We start from the raw sequence: 14,960 nt of genomic DNA, 5'->3' as shown, positions 1-14,960 counted from the left end.
GGCATATATTTTCTGTTCTGTGTACTGTTCTGTTCTGGATTCCAGTGGAAAAAAAAAAAATGACATTCTTTATGCAAGTTCTGCCTCCTGGGTCTGAAAAAACAAGTCTGAACCTCGGCCACATCGGCAATGAATTCTGAAACAACACATAAAGAAGCATCCGACCATGCAACACCGAGCAAATATCTGCAAGAGACTGATAATCATGTGAAATCATTGATGAAGAGATCATGAGCTAACAGCCTGATGTCGGACTGTCATGTGCTGTTCAGAAGGTAGGTGGTGGGGTAGGTTGATTGGTCGGGGGTATTTCTGTGTGATGTTGTGGCTTTGCCAGCTCACACGTCACATTCCCAGGGGTTCGTGCTTAATACACCCATCGACAACTGGGCAAAGACTACTTGTGAATTTGAACCTAACCTTTTGTTTTTCGGTTTACCGATGGCTGTGAAAGGGATGAGCTGGTACAAATAGCTTACCATTACAGTGGCAGAGTGTGTAGGCCTAACTATGCTCAAGGCACTGGCCCGGAAGGATCAATACCCTGTTTTGAGGTCTAGAAATGAGTTGTGAGTCCAAAGTGTTTGAGTGTTTTCAGGCAATAGTAGGTACAGTTAGTAACAGTGAGACTTACTCTGTTCCTTCAGGGCCACAGTTTAGAGGTCAGACACATTACAGGCAAAGATAATGTTATGGCAGATGCCCTTTCTCGTGCCCCGGTGGGGTAGTGAAGTCTCTGGTAGGTGCTAGTGGGCTGCCTGAGTAACTGCCTTGTTGAGTGTTTGTTTTTTCATTTTGCATGCCTGTTAGTATTCCTAATTAATACCATTAATCTTTTGGGGATCCCTTTGGGGCCCCATCTTTGGCCCCTCATGTGGCACTATTCACTCCAGGCAGTGCTGTTAGCAACATCAACTGGCCAGCAGCCACAGGAGTGACCCCATTGTCCAGCCTTGAGAAACTACTCCTCGCGGGAGTAGGAGTAGGACTCGTGGCTGGAATACTCACTAAAGATGCACCTTTTTTTGCATTTTCCTACACTCCTTGCCTGCTGCTTGTTTGGCTAGGTGTGTAGATGAGCTTTGTCTATTGTACCTACAAGTCCTATTTGTCTGTGAAATATTTCCATCATTGTTGTTATCATTCGAATCAATTTTTTTTAACTTGAAGCTGCTGAAAAAATAAACTATAACATTGAATATTCATGACTAAATAAGCAACAATCAAAGTTAAAAAAAAAAAAAAAAAAGGACAAGTATTATAAAGTGTTTACCAATCAAACCTCAACTTCATCAGGACTGTGTTGATGTGGTTTGATGAGATTTGATTGACGACCCGCCTTATCGCCACAAGAGGAGCTAAATCTCGGAAGACGACATTGTTTGAAATCAATGAACTCGAAATGAAAAAGAACACAACATATTGTGCTAAAACCATCCCACACCAGAAATGTACAAACTCTTGGTAAGCCAGAGCACAGTTTCACAGTTCATCAAAGCACTTCTGAGAAAATCCGACATGACTTTCCCATAATACAGCTGGCCTGGCTGCCAGAAAAGAATTGAAACTCTAACCCACTGTTAAATAAGGAAGAGCACAGGCTGCGATAAAACATCTGTGTGCTAAAACCATCCCACAGGACAGGTCCAGCTAAGCCTGGTGAGGTAAACAACATGGATTGTGGATTTGATGCATGGCTGGATTAAGGCCCCCCGGAGCCTGATTGTGAACACACCACTCTGTCTGAAACCATTTTGTATAGAAACCCCAGGGAATGGAAAGGTGCTAAGAGTTTTTACAGCGTAAAGTCACAGGCCGTTAATGTCTCAATCCTTGATCCCAGCAGAGAGTTGAGCACATTACATCATTGTAACACCCAATTTTATTACAGGCTCATATTCAAGTCCTCAAAATGAAAACTGTTGGTAATGGTATTCACAAGACAGTGGAAAGTAACTAAGTACATTTACTCAAGGGCTGCACTTCAGAACAAGTTTGAGCTAGTACTACTTTTATATCCTAATGCTGTCTTGTTGTTCTGGGGGTGGGGGCCCAAATTAGCTTCATCTGGACTCTGCATTGCTTATGTGTATGTATCAATGTTTATCTGTATGGTTCCTGTTAACAAACATACAAACAAATACATAAATGTTCCACTACGTTCATCAGCCAGTCACTGACTGCTCTGGGCAAGTTGTGTACAGCGAGCTCACAGAGTGAAGCAAAACAGGAAAGCTGCGGGCAGGAAAACCAAACCTATGAGCTGAAACGGGCTATAACTCTCTGCAGAGCTGATTGGGAGCCGCAGAGTCGGGTGATCATTTTCTGTGGGTTCATCATTACAAGCAACCCTTTCACATTACACACAGCCAATTGAGTAACTGTTATTATAAAAATATTGATTCTAGCCGCTTTAAGTCATTAACACAGAACAGCAACAACAAATGCCTTTCTGGCAAGTCAGTGGTAATGAAAATGGATTTCTATACGTATAATGTATTAATGATGCGCTCACGTCATTAATCATGACACACAGCCCATGAATGATAGTACGTTACGACTTTCAATAACAACAGGTGTTGGGTGTCTGTGATTCTGGAACTAAATTTCTGCCCACCTGTAGTTTCTTGCCCTGTTGGACCTACAAAGAGTAACGATTCCAAGATCTCTGCATTTGTACAAAGTTATCATAAGTGATAGATTCAATGGCTGGAGCTCCCAAAATAAAACCCAAGTTTTAATACGGCATAGTTTTCCTTTAAGCCAAGTTGTTCATTTTTTCATTTCATACCCTGGCCATTTGTACCTAAATATACAATCCTCTTGTACTGTGTGGTGTCTATGCGTTTGGCTAACCCTGCACAATATGAGGCAGCTTTGTGAATGGAGCTGTTGCCCAATCAACAGTTTTTACTTTTATTTATTCATATTTTTCACTCTGACCCACATTTTTCTGCATGATTTTTACAACTCATTATTATTAACGCATTATGTTAATGCAGAGCTGTTATTTGAAGTGTAAACATGTATTTTGCCATAGTTTCTCACACACATACGAATGCAAAAAAAAAAAAAATTACAAACATTAAAATTGCTCTATTTTTGCAACAAATTAGACCACGAAGGGAACGACAGTGTGCATTTGCACACATATTAACAAAAACTGCATGCAAATGTATTTCAAATGAGCTCTGGCACAGTGTTTCAGTAATCCAGATATTTCATTAGCCCAGGCGACCTACATTCCCCAGCGGTTTGGATTAACAGAGCCTGAGCTTCTGCTGCCACTCATCTGATTTCGTACCATCCTCGCCTGAACCGCTGCGTGCCACGGTGGCCATGATTAGTGGCTGACACTGTTCCCTCGGTGAGTAACGTGGAGCTCACCCGTGGCACCTCTTAGCCCTCATCACCATGAGTGACTCTCAGGGGAAATTACAAGGATAGGACCTTCTGCAGAGGTCATGGATGAGGCTAATGTTCCCTTTAGGTTTCTGTGCGGCCTGTGGGACAGTGTTTGCCACTAGCAATGAAAACAATAGAAATGCAGTATTAGCATGTGACAAAAGAAAGGACTTGATGGAGCTTAATGCTTCAGTTAAATTTCTGTGGACCTACTATGTCCCCAGTTTGCTGGAAATAATTGATAATTGCAAATCAAAATGATACACTTAGCAATAAACACACAAGCTGTTACTGGTACATTTTAACCAGAGGGAATGATACATTATATGCAACACCTTTAGTCTTTGAGCAGGCTTGAAAGCTTAATTTCATAACTTGTTGGATCAAATGTAACTGCTCCTTATGCCAGAAGCTCAGATAAGAGGCTCACTAAACTGTGAGAGCTAAGTGGATGAGTGGCCCAGCTTTGTCATTTAAGAGCTGAAGTGGATGCTTTCCATTACAGTTGTTCTATTAGGAGTGTAATCATTGCTCCATCTACCCTCGCCTACTATTTTTTACATACTTAGGAGGGTGACGCATTATGCAGAAACATGTTGAACACATTGAAATGCAGTGTCATTTGTGTAAATTGAAAGGAGCCCTCTTAACTCCACATGAACACGAGTTAACTCTTCTTGAAGAATGTGGGAACAGTTGAATAATGTCTTCTGTGGCTCTGGAGGAGCTTTGCAAGGCCTGAAAAAAGCCCAGCTTGGGCTTCGACTCTTCAGATTTATAACAGAATGTGTGCAGTGCAAACTACAGGGGTGGAATTCAAAAGATGTGCGTGATTAGTGGGCAAGGAAGGTTTCATGAAAAATGCAATAAAGTTGCATCATGGGTAGCAAAGGATGCAGCATTGTCGAGCACGAGCTATATTAGCGTGTAAAAGTCAGGATTTCTCTGCCTCTCCATGTCTCCCCAGCTTTGTGGAGGGGTATTACGAAATTGCTGGAGTGCACGTGAGGTGAAAATGATTCGCGACACAGATATTATTTAAAAAGCTGGTAATATTTGCTGATACGGACTCTAATCGCTAACCGTGAACCTATGACCTTTAAAACATAGTAGGCCCGCTCCCAACAGTATTTTTTATCTTGACTCAAGGGGAAATGTGAAATGTAATTTTATGGGTTGTGAAAATTTTAGCCCTCATGCAAAAATGAAGCCCTTTAAAAAGCCACTGCACAATAGATATGGGAGTCCTGAAGGGAAAAAATGTAGTAAAAGCCTATCAAAGCAGTCAGAAATATAACTGACCGTATTAATAAATAATAGTCATGATTGTATGATTATATAATGATGTTGGATATTTATTGTTATTTTTGTTGTTGTCATTGCTGTGGACACACATGGACACACCCATGTCATTATTGTGATATCATGGGTAAAATGGGAAACGTTGTAGGGAAAATAGGGAATTACTTCGTTTGTACTCTTGATTTAATCATTTGTATGCATGAATTACTAATTCATGTTCTGGATTTAATATCACATTATGTATTTTGCCTCCTCCCCTCTTGTAGGGGGCTTGAAGAAGATGAAGAGGACATTTGTCAAGCGCACTCTAGAAATCTGGGTTTTAATGAACTGAATTCCATCTGCAGTATCATCACAGTTTTTGTGACAAAACAGTCCATTACCCTGTAAAATGCATTTGAGAAATCTGAAAGATAACATAAAAGATGTGTTTAACGGTATATCCACATATCCCAAGATCAAAAGAAAACTGTAAATCAAAGTGATTCATAGGGAGAGTATGAAGGGCACTCGCAAGACAAGACTAATGACAGGAAGGTGATAAGTTAATCGCGAGCATGAATTATTCATTTGTGCACACAAATTAGATTTTTTTTTTCCCTCCATGACACCTTCCAGGCTCCATATTAAAGGAATGGTGTAAAGCTTTATATTTATTAACACTTATCTCACAAACAGTATTTTTAATAATGTTCATTTTTATGTTGGATTTATCTGATAATCTTTTGCTACGTTTCGTCAGCTTCGGGGCTCCGTACAGGACTCCGTCTGCAACTTACAAATAAGGCAATGTGTCCTAAACCCTTAAGTGTCGACATTTTGTAGGAGAGAAGATGACAGGCGGTATTCAAACATTCAGCTGTTTCTGGACAGTTATGAAACACTCGTTAGTTTCTCAAACTTAAGCCAACCGTAAACCTATTTTGAGGCACATCTGGATTTTGGAAATCTCTGAAGAGAATATTAAAATGTAACAACAAAGCATCATATTATTCCTGGCCAAGATCAAAGCAGCCTGCCATGATCAAATTTTGATAAAGACATGATGTGGTGAAATAATGATTTATGAGTCATGTTTTCTTCTGAATCAAAGGGAGAGGTGTTATTATGGTAAAATGTGCCATCAGTTTGAAGTATAGCTCAGTTTCAGGATGGATCATTAGATATAATGGACTTTAACACCTGTGGCAATTTTGTAGGTAACACTGAAAAGTATTATGTAGATGTCAAAAATAAGAGGCTCTTTGCTACGTTTTCCACCATTCATTTATGAACACTTCTTTGTGAGCAGTGGGAAAAATCCCAACCCCAGTTGCTTTCACACTGTAAAATATCATCGATATTATCATTATAGGAGGATAGTTTGGAGCAGAAAAGAAAACCAAAAAAGAAGAACAGCAAGGAGAGGGACAGCAGCAGCGAGCAGAGAAAAAATATTTGTCGATTTCTTTTTCACTGTTAAAATGACGTTTCAATTCAAATTCTGTCTATGGAGCCCCCATAAGGTCAAGGCTGTAATAACAGGGCTGCATGTTCACTTGAAATACATAAACCGTCTGTTACCATCTCTAAACACAACCACAAGCTGTGCAGTTCATCACTTGAACAGGCATGTGACGGCAAAGACATTAATAATGCATACAGGCACCATCCAAACCTTCTTTCCCCGTCATGATAAGTTACATAACAGGTCTTTTGCTTCAAATAAGCAGAACAAATCTCACTAAATTTATTATCATACATACAGTACAACTTTCATATTGTTCATACTGTTTTAAGCATTTTTGCTGCCTTACTAGTGATTTACACAAAAACCATGGGAAGCTGTGGAACAACTAAAAGCTATGCTAACTATGCAGCACATTCAAGTCATCGGCCACAGCCACGTGAGCATCGCCTACTGGAATCTTTTCTGGAGCCTCCCTGCACCGGCAATACAACAGGGCTGCTGCTCCTCGTCCAGAGTTAGTCAAGGGAAATCACATTTTCCCCCTCAGTAAGATTATTTTATCAGAATAGAATGTGACACTACAACCATGCACAGTCCTGTCGATACACTGGATATATGATTTTTGTACATGATGTGTGACTTACAAGGGAAATCAGCAACATGTGAGTATTTTGATCCAAAAGTAATTAAAAACAACTGTGAAGTCTGACAGAAATGTCTTATTATTATGTCTTTTTTTATTTGATTAAGTCTTCATTTCATTCCAAAATGATACCATGGCAGCCAGTTTACAGGCAGTAAGAAAAAAGAATATACTTACTACTACCAGCAAATTACATGGTGAAAGTTCATCTTAAATATTATATTATAGAACTGTTGTTGTTGCTATTTACACAGAATCCAGCATTCTGGCATGAAAACTTGCCTTTATTTTAACCAAGTACCCTGTATCATGAATACGTGTCTGGCGTTTGTAAAACACCAAACCGCAAGAAAATCAGTGGAAAATACACTGAGCTTATGATCATTTTAATTTTGTGGCTAGACCTACTACCTTTACATAGCATGTGCTACACATAGCACTTTACAGCCCTAAATAATATTGGCTGACAAATCTAAGATGTGTCAACGCTCAGCTGTCCTCTACAAATCACAGCGAAGGCAAAATTCCAAGCAGTTCAATTGGGGGCTAACTACCCTGTTAATTAACAATTTAATTTTGTGTATTAAACTGAGTCAGAACCATTATTTTTTGCTCTGTCTGTCTGTCTGTCTCTCTTAGCAGATACAGCATTATAATTTCAAGCAGAAAATCAGTACTGAGAGTATCAGAAGGTTCAATCTGAAATCCAACTAGAAAACCCCAAATTTAAATTCTGTTATGATTTTGATTTTATACTATTTAGAGTATATTAAGGGAACTTGCTGGGAACATTACTGTAAATGACCTTTGCTATATTGGATGTGCAAACTGAACCTCAACACGTCAACAGCACTCAGATCAGAAAGAGAACCGTATAACTCGAAGGTCATGAAATGTAAATATACTGTAACTGTATTTGTGAACAGGGCTTGAAGGAGACTTTTGCAGCTGAAGTCAGTTGTCCTTTTCTTGAGCTGAAAATATGTCAGTGTGACATCACTTCATCTAAATATGCCCAATAACTAGAATACACTACTAAATACCAAAATTAATCCAGAATGCAATGTACAACATCACCAAAAGCTGTGTTTTAATGGTGATTCAGGGTGCTTTAGAGAGGATTTTTCCTGCAAAGATTAACTGTGATTGCAGTGTAAAGGGCTAAAATTGTAATGCCTCCTGAGCCTAGTGCGGTCAAATGCTGCTGGGAATTTTAAAGCCTTTGGATATGGATGAAAAGCTCATAGTCTCTCTCAGACAAAAGTTTCTCTGCGTCTTGATTGAGAGACTGTGTCCTGCTCTGTTCTCAGCCACAGTGATGAATTAAACCCCAGCGCTGTCAGAGTAGGACGGTCCCGCTTATATTGGAACATTTGACAAGTTCTGTCTCCAAACGCCAGCCTGAAATTCATTGGTCAATGTCAAGGATGGAGCCCCTGCTATGTTCAGAAATATTTTTCATCCAAAGACAGACGTCAGGTCATCTAAATGGCGGCGGTCCTTACCTTGCGTCCTCCTGTGTTGAGCCTCAGAGGGGTCAGGTAGGGGTCGAAGATCATGTGACTGGTCTCGATGTCGATGGGCGACTGCCTCTTCCCTATGGCGCACAGGTTCCAGGCTGAGTGCACCAGACCCCAGAAGGATGGGACTGGTGGTGGGTGGAATGAGGGTGAGGAGAAAGCGAGGGAGAAAAAGACATAGTAGCGGTAATTAGTGTGTGTGTGTGTTCTCTGGTGCGCCACAAGATCAAACCATAAAAACAGGGAGAAAGTGAGCAGATGAGCTTAATTATGATGGGACAGGAGAAATGGGGAGTTTAGGGAGATTTGAATTTACATATGGCTTCATTAAAGTCGAACTAAAAAAAGAGCTTTCATTAAAGTCTCCAGGTTATTATCTGCCAGTATAACTAAGGTAGAGAAACGGACTTTATTAAATTCTGTCTGAAAGTTCTCCCACTACTTTTTATTGCTTATAAGCTACCACAGTGGCTCCCAAGCTTTATGTCCTGTGACCCCTTTACATGAGGCGGTGTTTACTTGTGAGCCTCATCACAGATTATAACCTCAGTGTGGTCATTCATCATGGATTTGTCTTATTTAAGGAGCCCTGAGGAGGTGAAAGCATCTAGTATTTCACAATAATAAAGCACAAAAAAATGGGAAAAACAAGAAACAATAATAATATAATTTATCATCTTGTGACCCCCTCAGACTTGTCTTGGAAGCTCCTGTGGGGTTTAAAAAAAAGGATCCAAACTGATCTGGTCTGGTATGTTTTTTTTGGTTGGAAATTAATCATCATCTTCTTTATTTCCAGCTTTCTTCTTCCTTGTCAAAACCTGGCTCTTGCATTACCCACAATGCAACTTGACTGGCAACAGTTCAGTCGGAGACTCAGGCACGTTGAGCTAGCGTTGGCTAATGTATGTAATGCTAGCCTCAAGCAGATGACGAGTGGGCTACAGAGGTCTGGTAAGCTCACGTCTCTCTGACTCCACACCTCCAGATTTGTTTCAGGCTTTATCCAAAACATATGTTCAAAATCTATGATACATGGATCTATATGTTATGATATGTGAGTTTACAGTATAAGCAGGAAACATCCAATCTGCTTCGGATCAGACACACGACCCTCTACCACCAGCTGATCCTTTACCATAACGTGATTACTGAGATCTTCTGTATGCCACAGTGGAACTGGAATGAGATTGGACAGGAATATCGTGCAGATCGCTGACCCAAAGCCTGCCATATGTCTGCTGTATGACCTGACACTGCAGCTAACAGGCAGGAAGAGGATGAGAGCCTGCGCGCACACATGTACAAACAATGCGTATTCTCAGAAGTGCACACAAGGAGCCTTAAAGTCACAGTAACTTTGATGTGTGCATCTCTCTCTCTCTCTCTCTCTCTCTCACACACACACACACACACACACACACACACACATACACACACACACACACACACACACATACACGCACACACAGATGAGAGAGCTTATCACTAGCTAACTGTCATAATACTTGTCAGATACGGGCTTAATGACAAGTCGCAGTGTAAAACAGCTGTCATTATGATCAAAAAACTCAACAGCAGTCAGTGTGCTCAGCTGCGGCTCAGCTCAATGGGAAATATGTTTAAATGCTTGATGGATGTGAACTTATTTAATACTTTTTTTTTTTTTTTAATGCGCAAGGCTCTTTTCCAGCTGCATGCTGTTTTCATATTTATACACACTGATTCACACCTAGAATCTGCTGGGAGCAACCACAGCCCGCTACCTCTTTTCACTCCGTCCTCTCAACCCTCCCTCTTACTTCCTCTCTCTTCTTCTCAGTCTCCCTCTCATTCTCTCTTGCTGCATGTATTCGTCCATCCATCCCTCTCTGGCAGTATTCAGTAGAGGAGCCAAGCGACAGATGTGGCAGCACTGACCTGCAGAGTGCAATCCTGACCCCTGCTCGGCACACAGCCGCTTGTCAACACACTGTGATATCACCCAGCTGTGTGTGTGTGTGTGTGTGTGTGTGTGTGTGTGTAAGTAGGTCTGTGTGTGACAAACAGACAGAGATTGTATGTCAGTACATGTAGGTGTGTAGAAACAATCTGGGGCTAAATGGAGAAAAGCTAAATGTGCGTATGTATGTGTGATTAAGCCAGCATATGTATGAAAGACTATGCCTAAAGGCTCCTGCACCATATGTGATAACAGCAATCTCGAAGCTTCGTTGCATGTCTAAAGGTATGACATGTGTCTAACAAAATGTTGGTCACCGTCTGTACATCAGTCTTGAGGTATGTCAGATTGTGTGACGAAGGCCTCTTGAATGGTAGTGTTATGATGTAAATACAAGCAAAGCTAAGAGTCCACAGCCATGCCAGCGGCTCAGTGAGGCTTTCAGTTAATTTCAGCATGATATCATGCATGCTTAGCTGCTGTCATGTTTACCATGTTAACCATCTCAGTCTTGTCTATTAGCATGTTAACATTTGCTAAATAGCACAAAATACAAACTACAGCTGAGGCTGGTGTCATTGTTTACAAGAATTTGGTTATAAACCAAAGTATTGGATGAATTTTGATCTTGACCTGAACAATTTAGGGATTTAACAGACTTCATCCAAAGGGAAACATGATCACATATACCAACTGTCATGGTAATCCATCCATCAAGTAGATTCTTTTGCAATTTCCAAGCCCTGCATTACATTAAATGACAACTTGTGTTATAAAATGTATTTTTATTAATTTGTGAGAGGCTGCTGTTCCTATTGCATCATGATCCTCCTCATGCAAGACTCGCAATATTTTTGCAAGAATCCATGAGTCTCAGTATTTAGTTTTGCACAAAAGATCGTCATAAATGAATGAAATCATTGTTAGAAGAACTGAAATCTTCGATTCCTGTGAGTGCATTGTTCCTCAATCTTCACCCTGAATGTATATCAGTCTCTTTTTTTCCTTTTTACTTGACAATTCATTTTGGGAGGCACAAGGGTGCGAGGTGGAGGGCCAACGGATGGTGATTGGATAAGGGGAACGCTACCTTCTGCACTACCTTGGTATTGACTAAAACCATGAGCTGTGGAGTCATCCAACATGCATGTCATTCCTAGGGATAGTGGGTCCAATATTCTGATTGGCTGATTTGACCAGGGTCGTATAGCAGCAGTCACACTTTGAGATTTTGGCCCTTAAGTTCTGACTTTGACACAGCTTGTCTTTGGTCCGCAAAGCTCTGAATCAGTCATCAGTGGCCGTGTCCCACAGTGTCATCTTGAACCACAGTTTGGGATTGATGATCAAAGATTTCACCATCTTTCTCTCTCAATTGGCAACTTTGTTCATCAGTTAGCGTCTGAGAAGGGGCAGAACAGAGAGATCCACAGCAGCCAAACACAGACACAGGAGTCAGCAGGAGACAGCAGCAGATACCTCAAGTGCTCATAAACATTGATAATATTTCACCTTTGCAGGGTCAAGAAGTGGAGAGAGGAGTGAGGAGCACGCAGGCAAAGAGGGAGATGGAGAGAGGAAGGAGGCAGTGGGATGGAGATAGTGGGAGGAAGCCCTGAGGATTCACCATCCTTTTTAATATTAATAAATCTGACTGGGTTCAAATGGTGGGGAAAAGAGAGAGAGAAAGAGAAAGACAGAGAAAAGAGGGAGATAAAGAGCGAGGGAGGACAGCCTGGGGATCCGCTTCTTAAATGAAAACACTGCATTTTCAGGAGAATTATGTGTTAAGTGATAAGACCATACTTAATTCTATATTTTAGCATACACAGCTGTATGGAGGGCGATAGAAGCTAAATGAAGACTAATGTTAAAGCATATAAGTGTGGTGATATTTGTCTATTGTGGACAAATCTCCATCCCAACCAACGCTGACTGTATCGTACTAACACAGTCTCTCAGACTTGTGGGCGGGCCCCCCTCGGGATGTACAGAGCCAATGCAGAGAGGGCTTGGATGACCATTATTTATGTGTGGGAAATTAAGTTTCCTGATGTGCTGACTTTCATTTCTCTAAAATTCAACTTGGATTCTTTTTTATGTGTTGCTCTCTATCACTGTTAATCATCCTCTTCTTCCTCTGTGCCATAGAGCTCCACTGTGGTCCAAAACCTGTTAAAACACACCAGTGAGCCACACTGTTGCACTGGGTGACATGTTCCTTCATTATTGCCAGAAATACTTAGTAGAGCACCAAATATGGATTGATCTGCCACTGAAAATAGTCCTCAATAAATGCACTATTTCCTGCTGTTTGAGAAGCATTTCTTAAAAATTACAGTGACCAGCTGTTTCAGGAAAATAGCTTTTTTTTTTAAATGAAACTATATTCACCTCAAGAGGAACCCATGATGACTTCCCACAGACAGGATGGGGAAGTTGAAAAGTATTGAGAGACAAACTAACACACTGCAGGATTTGTTGACAATAACAACAAGATGCTGAGTGTACAACTTGGCATACAGACTGGAAACAGTATTTATGTTAAGCTAAGATAACCGCTGCTGCCTCCAGCATTGGACATGCAGATGTAACAATTCCTTTAAGCAAACACTGCACGACAATTAAAAGTCTGTTTTGAAAAGGTCACTGTTAGTTCGTTGATCATTGCCATTCAGACCACTGTTACCTCGACAGGTGCGCAGATTTCAAGATCTCTAAAAGGAATTGTATAATATTTTATGAAACATACTCATAGAATATGGACATAGCCAGCAGCCCGTTATCTTAGCTTAGCACAAAGACTGCGGGAAACAGCAAAAATTCACCAACCAGCACCTCTACAGCTCACTAACACGTAACACTTGTTTAATTTAACCATAAAGAACATTAATTAACCATTTTACAGGGGGTTGGGTGTCAGACAGTGTCTTGGCTGGGAGAAGTAGCTTGACAAGCATGTTAACTTTCATTCTTACCATCCATCCTCTGGGTTGCTTTTGTTGTTTACTTTGCTCACAGAATTCAGGGCATACCTAAGTAATGACACCTGTAAGAGCTAGAAACCATAGAATCATGAGACACTGGAGACGAGATGTGAATGAGTGAGAAAAGAGATGAGCTCTCAGACAGCTGGGGAGAAACTGCTGTTTTGACTGGATTTTGGAAGGTTGATCCACCATCAGGCAGCCAAAAGCAGAGACCTGGTGGGTGGATGACTGGGAGAGCAGCGCCAAGCAGTTGGTGGATGTCATAGGCTGGGATGAGGTGTGAGGCTGCACCGTTTGTTTTGGGATAATGCACTCACAAAATGAATGCTTCGCTGTGCGTGTCACACTGTGTGCTTCAACTTGTCAAGTCAAATCCATTTGGAGTGACCCACCTCTCTCAGGAAACAATAGCCATTAAGTAGATTGGTTACTTGTAAAAATATGAGTTTTGCCACTTTCAGAATTGATGTGTCACAGCGGGGAACACGCACTGAAGTCACAAAGCCTGCAAATGCTCACATTAACCTTTCTTGTTCTTTATAGAAGCAATTTATCCCCTGAAATGATTTCATTATCAGCTCCTGCTTCACTGGAAGCTATAATAGAAGTACCTTATCAGACATCCATTGTGTGTTAGTACTGCAGCATCCACTGCAGCTCAGTGTTTCTGTCTGAGACGCTGCGTGCACACAAACACACACACACACAGCCACAAGCACTGGCACCGTCTTTAAAAAATTTGGGATGTACTTGTTCTTCCTCGTCTTACTTTTATCTGTATTTATGTCCTTTGTGGCTCCGTAAACCACGTCACAACAAACTTGTTTCCTAAAAGAGCTTCATAAATAAATGCATTTGACTTGATTTAGGCAGAATGAAGTTCCTTTCACTTGGGGAACCTTTAAAAATTCATGGATTTCTGAAATGGTGCTAGCTTATGACGTTATAACGATCTGATCTAATCTAATATAAAGGAAAACCGAAGTTCACTTCAAGTTCAAGTTCAAAGACTTCCTCTTAATCAGGGCCAGAGTAACCCACGAGGGGGCCCTGGGAAAAAAAATGAGCTGTGGGCCCCTATTCCCTCCCCCACGTTTTTGCCACTCTCAGTATATTGTCAACGTATTAACGAGTATTTATAATAATGATTTAGTTTGTTGATAACACATTAAAAGAATGAGATACAATGTGTTGATCAGTGAGCGTTAGAGGGAGTCGTTACCTTCAAACAGAGCTAAGCTAACAGCTTCCAAGCAGCTCCAGCTACATACTTACTGCACAGGCACCAGAGCGGTGTCAATCCTCTCACCTCTTAACAAGAAAGCAATTAAATATATCTCACAAAATGTTGAACTATTCCTTCAAAGTCCTAGTCATGTATAGCACAAAGCACTGTATTAAAGTACGTATTCTTCTGAAACATTAAATATCCGTGACTGAATAAATTATGACCAATGTTAAAGCTCAGGATGAAACATTCTTTCTTATTGTTCATATCTTATATATTCGTCATTATTTAGAGTTTCTAAAGCTCTAGTCTGCTTCATCAGGGCGATGTGGGTGTGGTTTGTCAGACTGAATGGATCGCACCACATGAACCCACATCAGTCATCACAGTTTGGCCTGCTAAATATTGATTGGTGCACAGAATTATGTGACATCACATTTTTCCAGCTAAATAAACCATTAAAGAAACAACGGATAAATG

At 40.7% G+C, this 14,960-nt stretch overlaps 1 protein-coding gene across 1 annotated transcript in view; it reads right to left on the bottom strand.

Annotated features, from left to right (window-relative positions):
• LOC143334323 (carbonic anhydrase-related protein 10-like) overlaps positions 1 to 14,960 on the bottom strand; it is an 89,581-nt gene that overhangs the window by 34,655 nt on the left and 39,966 nt on the right. The window contains exon 3 of the mRNA XM_076753076.1: positions 8,306 to 8,448. Within this exon, the coding sequence (XP_076609191.1) occupies positions 8,306 to 8,448 (143 nt within the window). The remainder of the gene's footprint in view (positions 1 to 8,305; positions 8,449 to 14,960) is intronic.

This window comes from Chaetodon auriga, chromosome 16, assembly GCF_051107435.1.
Source record: "Chaetodon auriga isolate fChaAug3 chromosome 16, fChaAug3.hap1, whole genome shotgun sequence".
Taxonomy (NCBI): domain Eukaryota; kingdom Metazoa; phylum Chordata; class Actinopteri; order Chaetodontiformes; family Chaetodontidae; genus Chaetodon; species Chaetodon auriga.
This window is presented reverse-complemented; position numbering and strand designations above follow the sequence as displayed.